The sequence below is a fragment of the Alnus glutinosa genome, chromosome 5 (genome assembly GCF_958979055.1).
Source record: "Alnus glutinosa chromosome 5, dhAlnGlut1.1, whole genome shotgun sequence".
Classification (NCBI taxonomy): domain Eukaryota; kingdom Viridiplantae; phylum Streptophyta; class Magnoliopsida; order Fagales; family Betulaceae; genus Alnus; species Alnus glutinosa.
The window spans coordinates 15,271,917-15,295,246 of NC_084890.1; the positions used below are offsets into that span (position 1 = coordinate 15,271,917).

Below are 23,330 nucleotides of genomic sequence, written 5' to 3' on the forward strand. Positions count from 1 at the left end.
CTCAACCACTAGTCAGGGGCATGTGAATTACCCCAAAGGGGCAAGTGGCAAACAACATTTCGCATCTTCAAGTTCATACTTTGACTATTTTAGTTTGAGAGATATAGAAAGTTAGGTTAAGAAATAAGACTCACGAACAAGATGATCCAAATGGGGCGTTTGAGCTTTAGTGTTGAGTTGCTATTTTTAATCTCTTCGTTTCATTAAATCGCTTGAGAGCGAATCGAACAATACCTGAACGGACCTTGAGGCTTGGATTTTGGAATGGAATTTTAACCTTCAACATGAGGCGTGATTTTGGATTTTGGAATGGAGAACCAAATGACGTCGTAGGCCACTCTAACATATAAGTCTAGGAGTGGTGGTGCAAGCTAAAGTTCACAGCCTACAACCATGAATCGTTTTGGGAGATTGGTTAGATGAGTACCTTAGGGTAAGCTTGGCTTTGCGTAGGAGAGGTTGTGTCAGTAATTCAAGATTTTCCATCAAGATATGGATCGACTGAGGGCAGAAACTTTAGCTCGTTTTTAATTTCGAAAATTTCTTTACTTGATTTAAATATTCTTTTGAAAAATTATGGAAGAAGAACTTTTGCAATTTAGGCCCTTTTTGCAATTTAGGCCATGTTTAGTAAATCCCTTCCCCCTCCCCTCCCTTTCCCCCTATGCCTGTCACTACGGGTTTGAAAGAATACTGAAATTTCTGGCTTCTTGAAGAAGCCAACGTGTGTTGATTTCCTATTTTACCCCCATCAACAAAAACACCACCCCCTGCAAAACACCATGCACAGCACAGTGCCATTACCCCATTACCCCCGAAAATGCAATCTCTCGTATCCACAGCCTGACCGAATCTCATCTCATCCGTCTAAGTTCAAACTGTAAACCTCTCACACCAGCTCGAATCGTCTACTTCCATCAATATGCAGGTAAGTCATTCCGAACCCCAACGTCTTCTACATTTACGCATCAACCACTCGGAAATTCCATACCAGAGTCCGTATGATACGCTCCAGCCATTTTTCACATCACCGGTTGTATCAATCTACTCCCCCATCAAACTGTACAAATCAACCTTGTATTTTGATTTTCAAAATTTTCCTTCAACTGACCTATAAATGAATCTTCTCTCTTCCACAACGCAGCAACAATCGATAATGCATAGTGGGTCAAAAGGGAGTTCCGTTTGCACGGAAAACTAGGTGCTTAACCTCCGGTGGTGCATTCCCGACCTGACGGAAGACCACTTCTGCAACCACGGGTCCAACTACAAGATCACGTTCACAGCAACAATCGATAATGCATAGTGGGTCAAAAGGGAGTTCCGTTTGCACGGAAAACTTGGTGCTTAACCTCCGGTGGTGCATTCCCGACCTGACGGAAGACCACTTCTGCAACCACGGGTCCAACTACAAGATCACATTCACAGGTGTGGAACTGAAATTATTCTTTGTGTGCACTGTCAGTAACTTGTGCTTTAAATTGTAATGGGTTTTGGAGATTATGGTTGGATTCACATGGATTGTGTGTAATAGCTCTATGATTTATACGTTGAATTCGGAAGAAGAAACGAAAAAACTTTGATTTTTGTAAATGAATTGGGGATTTTGTTGTTGGAGGTGGATTTCAGATCTTTATTATCTTTACTTTTTGCTTTACTTTTATAAAACTCAAAGACAGATCTTAATCTTGCAAATGCACAATTAAAATCAAGAAAGCACTTCCTTTTTTTCCAACTCTAATTCTGCTTTTGGAACTGCATGAAAAAACCATTTTCCAAATGAAGTTTTGGCTGATAAGGTGTTTCCAAGCCTCTGAGGCCACGTACACCCAAAACAAAGGGCAAGAGTCTTAAAGGCTCATAAGTTTGCTGCTCCAATTCAAACAGGTTGCAACTTAATCCTATCAATTCACAACAAATTAGTGTGCATGAAATTGATCACCCCTCCTACAATGCGAAGAAATGCAACACAAATTTGATTAATAATATCTCTTCATAGATGTCTGGCAATAGTAACCAGCAAACTACTCCACTTCAGCTAAATAATCATCAATCTCAGCTGGGGTTAACACTCTGCAAAAAGCAAACACAAGAGAATTAATTTAGTAAAACAAAAAAAATAAAAAAATCACGATTAGAGAACCATTACAAAATCAGAAGCCAATGAGGACAATATCATCAACAGATAGAGATACCATTGAGGTATTAGTTTACAGTTCATAAATGACGATAAATTTTTGCAGCAACAAGGCAATTAACAAGGAGGAATAGGAAAAAGTTTATGTTGCCACTCTAAATTACTCATGACAAAGAAGCAAGCATACATTGTCATTCTGGAATAAATTGGCCACAAATAGTAAATCATTTGAGAATTAGTAGCCATATCCGCAGATTATTGTACCAATATATACATGTTGTTAACAAACAAGATGTACGGTCTGGAACTGCCACAAAGTTTGTGGTGTTTTGTGAAGTGTTCCAGCAGAAATAGTTGGCTGTTTCAAAACCACGCCAGCTTAAGACATGTATTAGACTAACATCAAAAATCACACCCAAGAAAACCATTAGACTATCTACCCAGGCCCCCAGGGATCTAATTACAGAATCACCTCTGATGGGACTACAACAATTTTTTTTTTTCTTTTTATAAGTTGGGACTACAACAATTTTATAAATCAACAAGAAGCAAAAAATCACCAGCACATCTTTGCTCCCTCAGAATTCTTCATGACCAAATGGTCACCATGTCATCCACATTCACAAAATAGTAAAATAGCCAGAACTTATTCGTTATGTTTTCACCCGCCAAAAAAGAGCAAAGGCAGTGCTGCATATGGGGTACAAGAAGAGTTGATAGTTGCTCTATAATTATTGTTTGGGTAGCATTAACCTCATGGACTAAAGCTCTTCTTTAATTCATTTTTAATGTGAAATATCAAAAGAAAACCTTGGCCATTGCATGAACATGCATAGCAAGGAGATACCCTGACAACAGTTCAAAAACACCTTTTAAATGCACACTCCATACAAGTTACTCAGGATATCAACCCAAAGCAAGTCCAATTCCCATCAGATTAGGAGTATCTACAAGCTTAATGAGGAAGGAACACAGAGCTTACCTGAACTTTTTGTCTGCCCCAATTATTCCAATCTCAATGTTTTTGCTCGAAATTTGTCCTTCAAATCTGTACAAAATAAAAGCAATTAAATATAGAACACTAAAAAGTACTAAAAACAAACAAGCTTAGACTGATGAACTCTTGATCAAGCTACTTGTATTAAATAACAAGCAATTGAAAAATTTACATCCCTCACATGACGACTACTATCTATTACCATATCACAAACTTAAAGAGCTCCTGATCAAACAGACTGACAAGCTCTGGACGTATTTGCCAAAGCTCCACTCTATGGAAAGGAATTACATCACAAAGCACAATATGCAGAGACTTTAGGGAACATCAAATGCAAATGGTTTTCTAGAATTCTTCCTTTTTCTCTTACTTGAACAGCTATTCTGAGGGTATTTTTGTCCTTCGAAGTTATTGAGTAAATAATAAGACAATCTGGTTGGTAATTTTAAGAAAGTTACACATACTCATGTTGGATCAGTATTGCCAAGCATCTACATTGCCAGTAGCAATTTTGGAAGGTCCAGATTACAGCACAATACTCTAGATCGGGCTCTATTAAAACCAACTTTAATTTTTTTTTTTTTATAAGTATCCAACTTTAATTATGTGACTCAATCAGCCATATCCCGCCCATGTCAGCATGTGTGGAATGTTGATGGTTGGTTTTGTATGCCACATTGGATATTAAGCATGTTTTGGCCAGAATGCCTACACCTTGCCCAAGAAACACACACAAGCTAGACTACTCAATTGCCTCTTTTTCTATTTTTTGTATTGTCTGTTGGACTAGATCAACAATCATGAGCAGAAGTGTTGAACCAAGGCCATGCTCCAATATAACCCATTCATGCCCGAAGCAAATTGGGACCTGGCTTGAACTTCTCCAGTACCAGTCATGAGCTTTCTTTCTTCGATCGACTGTACTACTTTCCAGCTCTTTTTAGTATAGTGAGGAACAAAGATGCGATGGTGGTGGATAATTTGGCTGTTTATAATGGTGTTATTCAGTGGAATGTTCTTCTTACGCGACAAATCCAGGATTGGGAGATGAATATGGTCCTTTCTTTCTTTGATCGACTGTACTCCATTTTGGCTCGACATGGAGAGGGTGACAGGTTAGTGTGGAATCCCTCTAAAAAAGGTTTATTTGAGGTGAGATCCTTCTATGAAGAGCTTATTAGGAAAGATGGCCCATCTTTTCCATCTTTTCCCTGGAAGAATATATGGCGTGTTAAGGCTCCAACAATGGTGGCTTTCTTCGTATGGTCAGCAGCTTTGAGCAAAATATTGATGCATGATAATTTGCGTAAGAGGAATGCTATAGTGATTGAGTAGTGTTGTTTGTGTAAGAAGAGTGGGGAGTCTATTGATCATTTGTTGCTTCACTGCGAAATCGCCTAGGATCTTTGGAGCTACATTCTTATTTTATTTGGGGTAGAATGGGTTATGCCATGAACGGTGTCGGAGTTGTTGAATAGTTGGGGGACGGCGATTGGGTGTGGTCGTGGTCGTGCTAAAGAAGCTTGGCGGTTAGCTCCTCTGTACTTATTGTGGTGTATTTGGAGGGAGCGAAATGCGCGACTCTTTAAAGATGTAGAGACATCTATGGTAGAGCTACGGAAGCGATTGCTAAATACGTTATATATTTGGATAGCATCCCATCACAGCTTGAATTTTTTACTTATGTAGATTTTTTAAAATTATTCTCTGTTCGTTCCTTTTAGGAGTTCTCTTGTATACTTCCCGTGTATAAGGGTTGCGCCCCTCTGCGCTTTTTTTTACAAATTGCAATTACTTATCAAAAAAAAAAAAAAACCAGTCATGAGCTTTCTTGCCTGAACCAACATCCTTGGGCCGACCAGCCCAAGCAAGCCTAGTCCCAATGTCCTCAGCATTCCTAGGTCAATTTCCTCTCTATGAGAGAAGAACTAGCCCTAGAACTGCAGCCACACAATTTAAGAGGCAATTAAAGACCACAAAAGGAAATCTCCTTTCTCTAGGTTTTGCCCCATGTCATACCCATTCTGGCAGCAAAAGTAATGTCTTGTCTGCACTTGCAGCTTCTCCAACAAGCTAGACCAACCTAAGGCACCATGAAGTATGCCCTGCCAAAAATGTATTCAGCAATGCTCAGCCTTCATCTTCATCCACATTTTCTCCAAGAAGCATCAACCCATTAGCATCTTTAATCATTCTACCTGTGGTATTCTGGATTGGATCGCATTAGATTGTGAATGCATTGTATGAGCATGTGCTAAGCTCCACATTGGTTGTGTACTAAGTGAAAATATTCTACTAAAGTGATTATAGGGAGTCCCAATTGTGACTAATCATTTTGGTGCATCTTGCAAATACGGCTAATGTGTTGCTAGGTCATGAAAAACGGCATCAAAGCCAACCTAGTAATGCCACATGGAGCAAGAAGACTATAGAGCAATGTGGATCCTGATGAAGATGCTGAAGATTTGAATGGGAGAGACTATGATACCTAGGATTGTGTCGGATTGTGAAGGCATTATATAAGATAACTCCCATATTACGTGTGCAAGATGGAATTGGGCTATATAAGTTATTACAGAAAACCCTAATTATGACTAGCCATTTTGGGTATCAAGCCAATGTTGCTAGCTCATGGCACTAGATGTTCCTCTCTACAGCTAGGATCAGTCATAACCACAATGCTCATAAGGGCATTCACTCTATCCCTCATCTACTTGCCATTATTATCCTTCCTTGAGGAAATACTACTCTCTTCTTTTGATAGGTAAAACAACTTTAGTATCCATATGGGATAAAGTTCCTGACCTCAGTCTCCAACCCTTACTTATGAGAGGAAAAGGTTTTGGTCCAAGCCACTGGCATGAGGAACTACTACTCATATTGCATGAGGGATATTCCCTACCCAAGGCTCTTTCTTCCCTACCTCACACAACACATGCTGGCTTTAATGAGGCATGTCTTGGCAAACTCACAACCTCACCAACAACCCTCGATCCAACTCTCTGAACTCTATTAAAGAGCGTCTAGAACTCAGCAGTACCAGAATAGCCATGTGGTCAACTGTCCTAAAGCTGCCCTCTCCTCACCACATAAAAAGCAAACCAATGAAGAATTTCTTTAATCCTGTACCATTATATTAAAAATGTTAACCAGACATGCTTGTTGAAAGGCACACTTAGGTGGCCTAAGAAACATTGGTTGAACCAAAAAAAAAGAAGGAAGAAAAGAAAATTGAAAGCACTTGCTTTAGACAACAAGACTCTGCATAAGGTGGGAAGCTTGTGCCTGTAATAGCCAAAGCTGACCCACATTGAAGCATATGCTTAAGAAAGGAAAAAAAATTATTTATACCAACGATGGTTAGTATTAAACTAAACCTGTTCGAGAATAAATTCATGGGTTATGCCCTTTATTTATTTTCTATCCAAACAGCTAAACTGTTCAGTCTAAAATACAATTTTTTTTAAAAAAAATCAAAAATCAAAAATCAAAAAATCATTAAAAGGCACGACCCAAGTACATAGGAAGTAAACAAGAAAAACACCTATCTAAAAAGAGATCTACTTATATATCATTAAATACAAAATCTTCCTTCGAGTTTATCTATTCTAAATGAATTCCAAATTTGAAACATATTTAATAAGTCTGTTTAACAAAAAAAAAAAAATCAAAATTTCAATATACCAGATTAAATTCGTGCTTTTCTTATAAGAATAAGACCTATATACACATTCGCAAAACTTTTCCATTGATGATCTACTTGTATATTTTAAAAATAAAATTCAATAAAACTTATGTACCTTGCCTCACAGCAATAAAATACCTTGCTTTACGTTTTTACCTATAAGAAGTATACTTGACCCTCAATTAAATATACTTATTTTAAAATATTAAAAAAAAAAAAAAAAAATCTAACAGTTATTTACCCCTCCTTCAGCGTCAAAATAGCAGTATGCACAGCATCATCAAGCTCCATATCATCGGTATACCTAATGGAAAGAGGAACATAGTCAACTTCGTATTCAAGTTATGATTAAAAGAATTGGTGATATTGATTTTTTTTCATTGGGGGGGGGGGGGGGGGGGGGGGAGGGTTTGGCAATAATGAAAGTCGCGTGAAAATATCTAAACATTGGTAATTGAGAAATGAGAAAATGCATAAATATATCAATTCAAGTTTATATATGTTTTAGGTCATGAAACTGCACGTTTAGCAAAACATCTACAACAGACCATACCTTTGATTTTTCCCACAAACTCAAATTATTATAATCAACTTTGGTATTTAAGCATAAATTACAAGAGCTTGCTTTGACAGGGAGGTAAAGGCTAAAGCATGCTGACTGCAGAACCAATGTGTGTGCGTGTGTAGTTGGACTAGTAATCAGGAATAGCAACAATCATCACAATAAACCCTAAAGCCAATCTTGGATGGAGCACTTCAGAGAACCTATACGTGGTACTAATAAGCCTCCCTTCAAGATGGCAGGAGAAAAAGAAATATGTAATTAAAGTTTCAATTCACCCATCATATAATAAGATAGATAGTGGACAACATTAAAACTACAAGTTCCAGGTAAACTTACTAGACAATAACAATGGAAATAGTCAAATCTTTAGAATGTTCCAACTTATAACAAGAACTAATCCATATCTTATTATTAGTTCTCTTTATCTTGTTGGCTAGACAAATTTATCTGTGTCTTGTTGGTAGATAGGCTTATCTTGGGAAGGTTGTTTTTTAAGCATTGTATCTCTGCAGTATATAATAAAAGGAAAAATAATAACTCTGTCCCTGTGGTTACACTGATTTGTAACAAAGCTCCATGTGGTATGCAAAAATAACAAATAAGTCATTACTATTAATTTCTGTCCAAAATCTTGATGGATTCCGCTAGTGTGCCACGTCAAATCCAATTATATAACGACATGTGTCACCCATAATAAAAAATATATAAATATAAAAAACTATAAACTATTAAAAAATATAAAATATAAAATAAAAAGACTGGAAGAGGGGTGGCTCCACCCCTTTGGCCAAATGAGGGGTGGCGAAACCACCCCCAAATGGCCAGGGGTGGTTCGGCCACCGACACGCTTCTAGAGAGGCTATCTTTGGACTACGGCAAGAAATCCAAGCTCGGATTTACCGTCTATCCATCCCCTCAGGTCTCCACCTCTGTTACCGAGCCTTATAACAGTGTGTAGTCCACTCGCTCCCTTCTGGAGCACTCCAACGTGCTCGTGCTACTCGACAACGAAGCTATCTATGACATTTGTCGTAGATCGCTTGACATTGAGAGAGCCACTTACATCAATCTCAACAGTCTCATTTCCCAGATACAGAATATAATCAATCAAGAATTGTTTTATCTCATTTTTCAAATCATTATAGTCACATTGCAAATAGGAGATTTTGAGTTTGTGAGCAGGTGATTTCTTCAATGACTACATCTCTGCGTTTTGATAGTCTCTGAACGTGGATGTGAAAGAGTTTCAGACCAATTTGGTCTCGTACCTGAGAATTCACTTCATGCTTCTGTCGTATGCCCCGGTTATATATATATATATATATATATATATATATATATATATATAATGGACACAAATTAGCTACAAACAAAAGCAATATAATAAAGTGACGTGTCAGACTACAACTTTACTCCCACTATTTTTTAGTACTATTTTAATTTTTAACCTAACATGTGACAAGGATTATAATGCATATATAAGGTTAAAAGCCTTTACAAGACCATCTCTAAAATCCAACTTAGGTGTAGCACTTGATTCAAACAATCTCTCCCAAGTTTTCCTTTGCTAAACGTTAAATTATTCCACCTATACTGGCAACATGAAGATGACCACGACATGGCAAAGGAGTGCCATTTGCATGTCCAAGGAGTGTAAGAGTTACAATGTCCAACAATTGTCTGATGTGAACACCAGTTCCACCTAGCGTTGTAAAATTTCTGGATTTGTATTCCTCTTCCTTCTCTTTAAGTGGGTGTCTTTCTTGAATACCTCCCATGCGCTTTTAATAAGATTAAATTACTCATCAAGAAAATGAACACCAATTCAATAATGTAAAGGTCTACCCGAGTAGTAGGCTATATGTCCCTTCTTTATCTAGATTATGCAATCATATCGAAGAAATATAACGTCACAAACTAAGTGCATGTGAAAGGATTAACATCTTCTTGAATTTAGTTTCTTATAAATATTTTTTTGATAAGTAATGAAAGTTTTATTGAAAGCGTAAGGCGCCCCTACGTACACTAGAAGTATACAACAGGAAACACCTAACTAGAAAGCGAAAAAGAAGTAAGAAATTCAGCAAAGCTGATAGATTCTAGATTAAGAAATTCAGCAAAGCTGATAAATATTAAGAATATAAAGAATCTAGATTAAGAGCCAGAACTTAAACAGGCTTCAAATGCAAGTGGTGACGAAATTCAAATCCAAATACCTCTTCTCTAGGAATGTTTTTGCATTTGAAACATTCTTTCCCATTGCCGAGGCTTTCCATGAGAAATACGAACCCGATGGATCCACCTAGAGAAAAATATAAAATAATAATCAATGTCAGCAGAATTAACTTTATATGCCAAAGTAGTAGATGAAAAGATATAATTTTATTTTCATCATAGTTACAGTTTCTCTTTTGATGCTACAACCTGAGTGGAAATTTCACATTTCCGGCTAGCCAGAATACTGAATTTGAGAAGATGGACATGAATTGGAGTTATTTCAAATTATATTAAGGAAAAAAAAAAACAAAACCAGAGAACCAAGAAACCCCCAAAAAAATCACTAAGCACTTGCGATCCAACTACAATCACATTCAAACTCAGCCAAGAAGTCAATTGAAGTAATAATCTAAGGAGTGAACTACATTGGTAATCACGTTCCTTAACCTATCCTACTTGGTTGTTCTCGTACCTATCCTAGAGGATCTAGACATCAATTTCTGTAATTTCAGGGCAAAAAAGTGCATCTGTACACCAACAAGTATCAAAGGTGTGCGCCTATTAGATACTCCAGTCAGAATGCTGATTTTGTGAAGATGGAAAAGAATTGGAATTATTTCAAATTAAATTAAGAAGAAAAAAAAAATTAATTAGCACTTGGGATCCAACTACAAGCAAATTCAAACTCAGCCAACCTTATGATAAGAGGTGAATCAATTACATTGGCAATTGAAATAAGGGAAAGACAAATTTTTAAAAAAATTTAGGGCAAAAAAGTCCATCTGTATGCCAAGAAGTATCAGAGGGTGCACCTATTAGAAAATCTAGTGAGAATTGCAGCTAGTTATTAACAACAATTTAAAGCATATTGGGGAAAGAACATACCTGGTACAATTGTGGTCCATTGTCATCAAACCCAGCAACCAGCAGAGATACTCCAAAGGGCCTTACACCACTACCAAGAAAAGGAAAGTCTCAATCATATTGAAAATCATAAATTACAGAAAAAAAATAATGAATATGGTACACTAGTTCAGACACTTGAAAAAAATTTCAGACCTTATCAACAATGCTTCCATTCTTGCAACAAAAGCAAGCCTAACTGTTTCCTTGACATAGGAATGAGAGACAGGGACAGAGGAGCCAAATAACCAAATTTCTCAAATTTAATGACAGTAAAAAGTGCAGGTTTTTGAAGCATTCAATTTCTACAAGTTTTCCCCGAAAAAAAAAAAAATCTTTCAGATTGCTCAAAGTTTGGATTCTTTTAAATAGATAACTCCAACCTACATTGTAAAAGTTATGGTTAAAGTTCAGAAACGATGGCTCTGGAAAAGAGCCGAACATATAGATGTCCATACCCAAAAAAATGGCATCATCAAGATCTATGCTTATATGCAGGGTCACTTGCTCCATTCTGAGCAGACAAAGCATTACAAAACTCTAAGGTCCTAAATTTAGGGGGCAATGCTTCCCATATACATAGCACCTTAGGCCCTTATTTGCTAATGGTTATACACTAAGAAAAAAAGTAATGAACAAAAAATTATTGATAACTACAAATGCTGCTTTAGAAACCATTTGGATTTAGATAACAAAGAATCCAAAAGTAACCTAATAGGGGTCAATTAATTTTCCAGACTCCTAATACTCATATATCTATCTTTCATTATAACTCTAAAAATGATCTTAACAGCTTTGGTATCATACTAAAGGATATGTTGATTACCCAGACTGAGTGAACTCCTGCATAACAGCTGCAATTTCCCTTACAAGTTGCGTGACAGGTATTGGTTCCTACAATCATGACATTTGTACACAAGTTACAACCTTAGCACTATACAAAAGCATGCAACTGATTTAGTAAGATAAGCAATAAAGGAATTAAATCCTTCTACTCCAAAATGAACATTAACTTAATGAAAGACATACAGGCGAGGAAAACATGCAAATTAGTGCAAGCAAACACTATAATTGAAACCACAGCCACATTAACTACGTTCAAGGAAACTCTTCATGAACACACCATTATGACCCAAACAAGATATAATTCTGAATATCAAAAGAGGTATAAAAAATTTCCTATTTGAAAATCCAAAATAGTAGTCAGCCATTTGACAGCACGCATGTGTAAGGAAGTAGATTAAAATCACAAGGAACAGACTGATTATGATAGTATTTCATAAGACAAGAAAGGGACCGATGATAATAATATTTAAAAAACTTGCATCAAGATGATAAACACATGTCATTTCACAACTTAGTTATCAAATGTTAGAAGAGGAGTTTTAGTGCGAAAAATAAATAAATACCTTATACAATCTATGATATTGTTCTGCCTGCTTCCTACTTTTTCGAACCAAAACTCGAAAGTCTGGACCCATACCACTGCAGAAGAAAATTAATTACCATGAAAATTTCCATAGACGTTAAAAATAGGCAAGAGAAACCAAATAACAAAAAGAGAATATATATTAATAGGGCCAAAACTACCACCACATGGTCTCAGGTAGAAGTGTCAATGATATGTGGATGCTCATTTGGGAGCCAAAATTCAAATCTCGAAATCTCAGTAATTGAAAAATAGCTCAGTTTTCAAGCCTTCAACCTTCTCTAGGTAACTAAATGTGCATTCTCAATCTTCCTTTACTGGACCAGCTACTGATTATTTGTCCGCAGGCTGGACCACAGCATTGTAGCTGGTGGCTGACACAGACGGATGAGGTGTTCATTTTATAAAATAAAGCCAGATCAAGTTGTTTGATGGTTAGTAAGAAAGAGTCGTAAAGTCAACATCACACTGCAATACTTATATGTATTGAGTGTTAACATCACAATTCACTAATCTTGAGGCTCTAATCTGTTAATGATTCGGCACTGCGGTAGACTGCATACCCTTTTTAGCATAATAAACTTTCCTCTCACAACAAATACAAAGCATACAAGGATTGGATTAACTAATTTGACTAACAAAGTTCTAGCTTATTATTTAAGGTACATTCTAAATTGAAGCTTTTAACTCAAGATCATAATATGAAATAATATATATATATATATTTTTAATAAGTAATGTCAATTCATTAATAAAGCGCAGAATGGTACAACCCTAATACACAGGTAGTATACAAGAGAGCCTTGAAGAGGAACGAACAGAAGATATATTTAAAAATTCTGCATACATAAAAACATTCAAGCTATGAAATAATAATTCTATGAGTTCTTACTGAATAACATGAAATATATGATTATACCAAAGCCATGAGACATTAAATTTACAACTACCTCCAGACACGTAATGCAACAATACTCATTAACAAGAATCAAAGAACGAAAAGTTAATCTTCAAAACCACAAAGAAGCAGATAGAAGGCAAACCTGTAAACAACTCCAATATTTGGTGTGAGAGACTGTATCTTTTGAACCTGATATAAAACAAAATCACATATTATTGACAGTCAAAAATCTTAGCTGATTTGATAACTTTAGGAGGGCACAAGGGATGGTTCTAAAAGCAAGCATCCACAATATTCTAGAAAATTAACTCATTTATTTAGAAATTAAACCAGTGAAGTGGGAACAAAAATTTTAGACTCGGTTTTCATGTATCATATTAGGTCTACTATACTCTTTAATTCAGTTTAACCCAAATCTACTTACACAAATAATCACACCTTTAGACAAGGAAATTCAAAACAAAAGAAAAGTTCCATATTGGATCATTTTTTGTGATACCAGGATGTGCTAAAGATATTGTTACAAATGCTATGGCCATTAAACTTGTTGACAATGTATAAGAAGATAAATATATGCATCTGCTTGTTTTTTTTTTATAAGTAAGAAGATTTTATTAAAAAAAGCGTAAAGCGACCTAAGTACACAGGAAGTATACAGAGGAACAACCCAGCTAGCCCACAAAAACAAAGGAAAGCCAAAAGACAAAGAAAGCCCCAAAAAACCCAAATAAACAAAGGTAAGCCCCCAACAAACACCCAAGAAGCAAAAGAAGCACCCCAAAACCACAAGAAACCCAAAAGAACCCACAAAAAAGGTAAGCCCCCAACAAACACCCAAGAAACATAAGAAGCTCCCCAAATACAATAACAACCCCTACCAAGCACCCAAACCTGCCCCGCAAGCTCCCAAACTAAAACCCCCTACAACATGAGAGCTTTTCCTTTCCAACGCTTGGAGGAAGTGCTAGCATCGCCATAATTGATGGAGCTCTTCAAATTCAAGAGCTCCCTCTTGCCTTTTGTCTTCTGGCGAGCAATCATCTTGTCCCGATGGATATCTTCTTCCAAGGCATCCAAGATAGCCAAAGACTCCTCATCTTGAAAACCATCAATCTCCCAGTCCAAGGGCAACCCCTCCCAAAAATCATTGTCCTTCTCCCAAACAACAATCTCCCCATTTTGATCAAACCCAACAGGCGAATTCTGAGATTGGGAAAAGCCATTGCCCTCTACGGGTGGAGGACAACTTGGGGGGGATGGAAGTCTTTCCACTCCAACATCCTTAACCTCCAGAGGCGGAGGGTTGAGGAACCCCTTCCGAAGGAAGCTTTTCTTCGCCGAACCCGCAAACTTCTTCACTGGAGGCGCTGTAACTGAACCCTTACAGACAGTCGTCTTCGAAGCTACCAATGAATCAGCTAACACCTCGTTCCATTTTACAGAATGGCCAACCCTGAGTTCTCTAGCCTTTCTGTAGTATCTCTGGAAGGGCTTAGAAGGCTACAACACAGGAAGAGAACAACGGATCTTCTCTCCCAACACAGCCGCCCCTAATGGAGAAGGAAAAGCGGCCAACCCAGCAACAGCCCCGACTAAAGAGTTTTCGGTAGAGAGGCGAGCACAGAATCGACTTTAGACCTAACCGGAGCCGGAGCAACGTCCATGGACACCGGAGGCAGCAAATCCAGAGTCGGCAAAGGGGGGAAAATGAAAGGGGAGGGAGGCATGACGGGTACGACCGCTGGAAACAACCCACCCCCAGAGCTTGACACCTCCTGACCCAATCTCTTCTTTTTCTTTTGATTTTTTCCTTATTTTATTTAAACTGTGGAACCTATCTTTCTTCTTTTTATAAAATTTCAAATTATTTACCGTGGGCAATTCAGTTACATGAAATTGTAAGTTTAAATATATATATATATATTATTGATAAGTAATGCAACCTAATTAAAAACACAGAGGAGTACAAACCCCTATACACAGGAAGTATACAAGAGAAAATCCTTAATCACAGGAGAAAAAGATGAACAAAGGTTCAAAAAATTAAAAAAAAATAAAATAAAATAAACAGGGAAAAAAAACAAACAAACAAACAATCATGAGTTGCTATCCAAGTGTATAAAATGTAGAACATCATCCTTTTCAACTCTACCACCGAAATCTTTATATATTCAAAGCTCCAAGCATTCCGCTATTTCCAAATATGCCACATTACCACGCTCCACCTAACCTCCCCAACTTACCAACTCTCTCACCCTTCTAGGCATAAGCCCAATCAACACCAAATAGATTGAAAAGTTCTTTTTTTAATGAATAATCAGATTGAAAAGTGAGCTCCATCAATATCTTGCTACTTCACAATGAAGAAGAAGGTGGTCAATGGACTCCCCACTCTTCTTGCACATACATACCACTCCATCACCATAACATTCATCTTCCTCAAGTTATCCAATGTCAATAATTTCCCTAATACCGCTGTCCACAAAAAATGTCACTCTCTAAGGTGTCTTGACTCTCCAAATGCTCTTCGATGAAAAAAGGGTAACCAATAGATATGGTTAACACATGATACTATGACTTCACTTCAAACTTACGCCTTTTGGAAGGGCTCCAACATATTCTATCCACATCTCCTTGTGTTACTTTGAGAGAATACAACATCTCAAAGAAGAAGAAAAAAAGAACATATCAACCTCCCAATCCTGTATATGTCTAGTACAAGTTATATTCTATTGAATTTTTTAATATTTTATTTTGTAAGTAACAAATTTTTTTTAAAAAATAAAGGTGTAAGGCACCCCTACGTACACAAGAAGTATACACATGAACAATCAGAACTGCCCACAAGAAGAACCCCAAATAAACTCTCAACCCTAAGACCCTCAAACCCATAACTCACATGGAGCATATACACTATAGCACGTGAGCCTTGCCTTTCCCTCACCAAGAAGACACGCTTGCATCGCCTTAGTTAATAGAGCTATTTAGATTCAACACCTCTCTCCTACCTTTGTTCTTTGGACATGCAAGCTTTACAATCCGAAGAAGGTCCTCTTCAATGGCATCCTGAAACTCCAAGGAGGGATCCTCAACCTCCACACCATTCAACACCCCATCCTTGTCATCAACGAGAATGCCTGAGGAGCTACAACCCTAATAGGAGGGACAAACGACCGTCACTACAAGCAAGTGAGGACCATCCACGAAACCCTCATGATCACTGACGTGGTAAAAGTTATATTCTATTGAATTTTCCCATCATGAAACTATATATGATCTGCCACCCTTGCATCCTTGTTGCCTGCAAAAACAAGTCCGAATAAGATATCTTCAATGGTTGATCCTCACATCACACATCATTCTAAAAATTGACATTTGACCCATCACCTACCTCATATCTACCAAATTCTGAAAAAGTATCCCCCCCCTCCTTATACATTTCCACACTCCTATTCCAAATAACCCTATTACCTCCGTAGAACCCCAACCTCCACTCAAACTATCATATTTAACATCTATCACCAATCTCCACAAAGCCTCCCTCTCCTAGCATAACGCCACAACCATTTTCTTAATAGAGCTCAATTAAACCGAATCAAGCTTCTAACCCCCAAACTACCTGATTTCATCATAGTGCAAATTCTCGACCAGTCACTAAATAGAACTTAAACTCATCCTCAATTCCACCCCATAAAAAATCTCTCTGAAGTTTAACAAGCCTATTAGCCACACCCACTCGAATAGAGAAAAGAGACAAATAATATGTAGGCAAATTGGAAAGATACTCTTTATCAAAGTCAATCTACCTCCCTTAGATAAATAAAGCTTCCTCCATCCAGCCAACCAATGTTCCATTTTTTCAATTATTCCATTTCAAATAGATGTAGCCTTATAAGAATCACCCAATGGCAAACCCAAATATTTCGTCGACAAAGAAGATTCTCTACAACCAAGAATACGAGCCAACCCTTTTACATCTCCCACATCGCCAACAGGAACAATCTCTGATTTTTCCAAATTAATCTTCAATCTCAATACAGCTTCAAAACATATGAAAAGACATCGCAAATGTTGAAGTTGTTCAGAATTTAACTCGCAGAAAATTAAATTCAAAGGGTTTGGGCTTTAAGCCCTCTTTTTTCTTTTGTTTTGGTGTCCTTTCTGTATACTCCGTGTATGCTTTGGGGCGCCTTTACGCTTTTAATGCTATCTCGTTATTTACCTATCAAAAAAAGAAAATTAAAGTATCATCTGCAAACAATAAATGACACACTAACAACTCTTCATTATTCCTCGACCCCACCGAAAATCTAGATAAAAGCCCCCTATCCCTTGTAGCAGTCAACATCTTACTCAACGCTTCCATAACCACCATAAAATAGTGGCGACAACGGATCTCCTTGTCTCAATCCTTGAGAATTACTAAAGAAACCAGATGGTAAACCATTAATAAGAATGGAAAATTGCACAGTAGTAATACAACGTGCTATCCAATCCCTCCATTTCTCCCCAAATCCAAATCTCTTCAACAAATATAGCAAGAACTCCCAATTTACATTATCATACGCCTTCTCAAAATTCAACTTACACAACACTTCAAGTTCCCCAAATTTAATCCGACTATCCAAACATTTGCTAGCAACCAAAACATAATCCAAAATTTGTCTACCTCCGATGAACGCATTCTAGAAACTTGAAATAATCTTTCCCAAAACTGATTTTAGCTTGTTCGCAAAGACCTTGAGGATGATTTTATATACACCACCCACTAAGCTAATAGGACGGAATCCTTAATGTCCACAACACCTATCTTCTTTAGGACAAGGGAGACAAAAGTTTCATTAAAACTCTTCTCAAACTTCTCTCTACTATGAACTCCTTAAAAATTGCTAAGATGTCCCTTTGCATTACCTTCCAACACTTCAAAAATTAAGCCATAGAAAAACCATCCAGCCCCGAAGCCTTGTCAACATTCATATCCCTCACCACCTCCCACACTTTATGTTCCTCAAAATCTCTTTCCAACCAATTTCTCTCATCCGCATCAATGGGAAGGAACGAAAGGTTATCCAATTTAGGTTCGCCAACTAAACTGTTCAAAATACAAACAATTGTAGAATTGCACTATATGCTCCCTTATTTCTGTAGAGTCAGAAGCCATGGACCCATTGATCACTAAAGATTCCATAGAGTTATTTCTCTGAGGGGAATTTGCCACCTGATGAAAAAAAAGGTAAGTGTTTTTATCCCCCTCTCTCAACCACAAAGCCCTTGATTTATGCCTCCAACTCACTTCTTCAAGAAGGATAACTCTCTCTCATTCCTTAGACATATCTTCCTTCCTCATCCTTTCATCCTTAGTTACAACTCGGCCCTTGCAATAAAGTCTAGCCCCCGAATTCCATCCATAAGATCCTTCTTTTTCTTCCCCACATTACCAAAAATCTCCTCATTCCATTTCTTCAAATCTGCCTTCAATGCTTTCAGCTTACATGCTAGTATATAACTAGGTGATCTTTGAAAACTATAGGACATCCACCATGTTTTCACCTGCTCCACAAAACCCTCTGATTTCAGCCACATATTTTCAAACTTAAATACCTAATCCCCCCAGCTGACACCCCACAATCCAACAACGGAAAATGATCTGACAAGACTCTAATATCCTCCGAGAGACATCAAGAAAATGTTCTTCCCAATCCGGAGATAAGAGAAACCTATCAAATCTAGACCAAGCCTGCAAGTCATGGATCGGAATATTTTAAATTTAAATGGATGGAATACATACTAAAAATCACCACAAGGTTTTAAAGGATACCCACGTGGCCATACCAGGAACATAGTAAACACAAAAAAACTTTCATGGGATTCCATAACTTTTTTAATAAGCACATGGATTTCCATAACTTGGAGAAACATCTGGTATTTTTGCTCCCGCACATGACATGGTCCGGATGAAAATTTGGAAATAACTTGTTACTTTAAGGCCAACCAATTTATTGTTTCAGGTGTGTACCCTTCAAAAATTAATGGAGATTCACCCAGTCCAATAATTATAAAATGTCCAACCCCACATAATTACAAACTAGAACGAACCCCAAAGGGTTGGCTCAAGTGGTAAAGGCCTTGATCTTTGTGGTAGTCCCATGAGGTCTAAGGTTTGAATCCCCTTAGGTGTAAAACAATTCCTTGAGACCAGCCCGCCGGTGAAACTGGAGTATTACCCGATCTAGGGCTGGCAATTTTGACAAGACCCGACAACCCGACACGAACACGACACGAAATTAGCGGGTTTGGGTCTACCTTAAACGGCTTTAGGTCATAAACGGGTCTACCCGTTTATCTTGGTTTGGCGGGTCGGGTCGCGGGTCACCCGCCAGACACGATTAACTTCTTCTCTTTTTTTTTCTTATTTCTTTTTTGGGTTTAAAAAAAGAAAAGGGAGAATGGCCTAATGGGAAATTGTCAAATTGGGGGGAATGATTTGAAAAGTGAAAAGTTGAAAACAAAATATTCAAAACTCAAAAGAATCAAAACAGTGAAAACACAAACAAATATATATATATATATATATATATATATATATATATATATATATATATATATATATATATATATATATATATATATATATATATATATATTCTTAGATTCTTAAATTCTTAAATTCTTAAATAATATCACAAGTTTCTTAAACTCTTAGCTTGTAAGTAGTAACTTAATATATATATTCATAATCACTTACTAATTTTATGTTTATTTTATCTCTTTTTATGTAGAATTTTCTAGCATTTGATGGAGTCGATCCTGATGCACAAAAGACTCAATTGAAACTTTATTTGGATGAACCCAAGTATTTGGAGAAGAACACGACATTTGACATCCTTTTATTTTGAAAAGGAAATGAATTTCGTTATCCTGAAGTAGCTGCCATGGCTCGTGATGTTTTGAGTATTCTTATTTCTACTATTGCTTCAGAATCCACTTTTAGTATTGGTGGACGTGTGATTGATCAATATAGGAGTTCACTCAAGCCTGATATTGTTGAGGCATTGGTTTGCACTAGAAATTGGTTATATGGAGAGCAAGGTAATATAAGTTATTTGCATATTTAATTTCTTCATTTACTTGTATTTTTTCATCTTATTTTAATGAAATTAATTTCTTTTATCTTAGAACAAACTTCAATGAAGGTGGATAACGAAAAAGAGGATGTTTTGACATTGGATAGTAGCAGTTCCTGTGAGACTCCCTATTCTTTCTTTTGTTCTTATGTTATTGTTTGTATTTTAGCATGTGAGGCAGAATGGTACAATCTGTTAGATTGGTATTGAATTGTAAAAAGTAGATGATGATAGTTGACATCTTAAACTTTTTCACCTCCCAATGTAATTATTCTGTTTTTTTCCTTTAGGTATTGGAGTTGAATGACAAAGATGGACATGTCAAACTAACCTGCATTGAACTCAATCTGATAGACAATTATAATGCAGTTTGTTGTATTTGTAAATTTGTAATGATGATGTAGTGTTTTTTTTTTTTTTGGTTATTTGATTAGACAATTAAACATATTAAGTGATTTGGTGCTAGCCTACTAGGAGACTAGGAGTAGGAGTTTAAAGATGAATTACTAAAATTATTATTATTTCATTTAAATACCAACAAAAAACCCCCCAAAATAATAATAATAATAATATATATATATATATAAATTTAAGCTAAACGGGTCAAACGGGTCGTGTCAGGTCGTGTTGACCCGATTCGACCCATTATGTTAAACGGGTCTCACGGGTCGTGTCAAGTGACCCGTGAAATTATCGTTTCGTGTCGTGTCTGGAGCCCCGACCCGTTAACATAAACGGGTCGTGTCTGGGTCTAGGCTAAACGGGCCGCGGGTCTTAACGGGTCGTGTCGGGTGACCCGTTTTGCCAGCCCTAACCCGATCCGTATGGAGGGGGCTCTTTATACGGGTCCGAGATTTACCTGATAGGGATGGGTATACGAAATTGCCCTGCCTTGGAGGGGTTCCTCGTCATAAAAAAATAATAATTACAAACTAGTAGTTTCTATGCAATAGGCCAATTCTAATTCCTCTCACACAATCAAAGAATTGATGTGGATTACGCTAAAAGAATGCTGTGAATGCATCTTGAGTCTCACAGGTGTGGGTCCCATTAAAAAATTATGCATAATTGATCGAATAGTTGGGTCCACGCATCATGCATGTTTTAAGAAAGTAATTAAATGCAGTTGTGACAAAGTAGCTAACCACCAAAGGAAGCTACTCGTTTTCAAAGGAGGCAAAAAAAAAAAAAATTAAGGCATTTTGAATTTATTCTCATATCAATCAATAAATTTCAAGTGCTTTAAATAGAATATAATAAAACGAAAATGTCATATAAATATTTACATTCATATCACAAGGTTCATACGATGATATCCTAATCCCCTTTCATCATTCAGCAGTCCAACAAATAAGAGGCCAGAAATTACAACAATGTACTGTTATGTCCATAGCATGTAAATGTACATACAGCTCTATTATTAATGAGCATCTAGAGCCCATTCGGTATATTATGTAGATCATCCAACCAGTCAGAATAAGAATCAATCATATCTACAGTTCCTGCTCGGTTCAGGCTTCTATGGAACCGACCAATGCTTTTCACAACAGGAAAGATGAAAGCATCTAGCTTGCTATTTACTAAAAAGGCAACCCGAGGTTACCTATTCTAAATGCAAGCAGAAACATGGCTTTTGGAGTAAAGTTACCAAAGTGCATAGCAATTCAACTTTTAATAGTTAAGCGTCGTCCATAGTCAAATAATGGACTCTTGTTAAAAGATCTAAAAACTTATTACCACTCTTGCTAAGTGCTAAAAGCCCATTTCTTTAACCACCATATCACTACAAGTACCTACCATAAACCACAACGAGAGCTAATAATAAAAATCAGGAGTAACATAACATCAATCCGGTGATTATAGACTTAAAGAGTTACTTACAGATGTTTCATCAACCAAGATAGAAGGAAGTTTCTTCTCAGTCGCAATAATGACACCATTAGCAGCTGTAATTCCCAAATATACCATCAATAAATAAATTCAAGAACATAAAAAAATATAATATCCACATGCAATGTAAATCAACATGTACAGGCACATATGAACATAATACACATCTAATCACTAGAGGATGGATTACACCAAATTATATCCCCAAGAACTGTCATGAACATTGAAAAACATTTTTTTTTTATAAGTAAGAATTCATTAAAAAGCGCAGACGGGGGCAACCCTAGTACACAGGAAGTATACAAAGGAGCCCCTAATTAGAGGACTGAAACGAACAAATGAACATTGAAAAACATTAACTTAACAAAATGTGGAAACGGCTGCACATCCATGATTTCACATATTTCATATTCATAGAGAAACAACACTTCCTGAAATTGTTGAATCTGCCCCCAAATATGGACAATAAATGCTTACTTTAATCTTTTCAGTTCTACCGTAGTATGTTTGAATTCCGACAAAAAATGTCTAGTTTTCCAAATTGCAGCTCAATATACATATCCACACCAAAAACTTGAAGCTTTCAAAATCTTTTCCAAATTGAAGGCCAACTACACCATAATTAAAATTTTAATATCCACCAATTCAATTCATGGGTCCAATCCAAAATTTTGAACCTTAAGCGTATGTGAATATTTGGCAAATATACAAATCCACACCATAAATTTAAAGCTTTCAAAATCTTTTTCCAAATTGATGACCAAGAATTCTAATATTTTGCCCAACTCGATTCATGGGTCCCATCCAAAATATATAAATCCACTATCGCAACTCAGATTATCTATGAACGCAAACCAAGATCACCATCACAATGAACTCGAACAAAAACGAAAATTTCAATAAAAAAAAAAAAAAGCCAAAGTTTATCGCCCTAGCAAGTTTTGCAAATATTTGGCGAGCCCATCCATCCGTGCAAATCAAGACTGACCATAATAATGAATTTGAACAATATTATTAAGCCCATAAGGCCACGGGAAGATACAAAATAAAGAAGGAAAAAAAAAAAAAAAAGAGCTAAAATACCTTTAATCCCAAGAGAGGTTTGGCCGGATCCGACCGCCGTCAAAGCGTGTTCAATCTGCACCAGCTTCCCTGAAGGACTACTCAACAATAAAAATGATAAAATAGTCAATAAACGAACAAATGTTTAAAAACATGAACAATGAAAAAAGGAACATACAAATACAGACTGTACGAACCTGAAAGTGGTGAGGGAGAACGAGTACTGACTATCTCCCATAGTTGCTGTCTTAGAGAGAGAGAGAGAGAGAGAGAGATTTAGTCTGAGCGTTGCTTTCAGAGAGCGTGAAGGAGAGAAAATGTCAGTGAGAGAGATTTGTTGCGGGCTTTTCCTTTTTGCAAAGTGACAACAATCGGAGATTTCTTGTTGGAGAAGAAGGGTTTTCTTTTTTCCTTTTGTTT

General features: G+C 36.8%; 1 protein-coding gene across 1 annotated transcript; it reads right to left on the reverse strand.

Annotated features, from left to right (window-relative positions):
- Window positions 1-1,702: 1,702 nt before the first annotated feature.
- Window positions 1,703-23,330, reverse strand: LOC133868253 (proteasome subunit alpha type-2-A). Its single transcript, XM_062305070.1, has 11 exons — window positions 23,108-23,330; window positions 22,932-23,008; window positions 21,840-21,904; window positions 12,977-13,023; window positions 11,914-11,989; window positions 11,331-11,398; window positions 10,487-10,556; window positions 9,601-9,686; window positions 7,061-7,123; window positions 3,120-3,185; window positions 1,703-2,073 (listed from the first exon to the last, which is right to left on the reverse strand). The coding sequence occupies exons 1-11, from the start codon at window positions 23,146-23,148 to the stop codon at window positions 2,025-2,027; spliced, it is 708 nt and encodes a 235-aa protein (XP_062161054.1). The 5' UTR covers window positions 23,149-23,330; the 3' UTR covers window positions 1,703-2,024.

What these genes read in the sequence shown, in the direction of transcription:
- LOC133868253 (XM_062305070.1), bottom strand. Translation starts at nt 23,148, where the DNA reads ATGGGAGATAGTCAGTACTCGTTCTCCCTCACCACTTTCAG. An exon ending in AATATCATAGATTGTATAAG is followed by an intron (nt 11,399 to 11,913) that starts GTATTTATTTAT and finishes TCATGATTGTAG; the next exon opens with GAACCAATACCTGTCACGCA. An exon ending in ATTTTGACGCTGAAGGAGGG is followed by an intron (nt 3,186 to 7,060) that starts GTAAATAACTGT and finishes TATTTTGTACAG; the next exon opens with ATTTGAAGGACAAATTTCGA.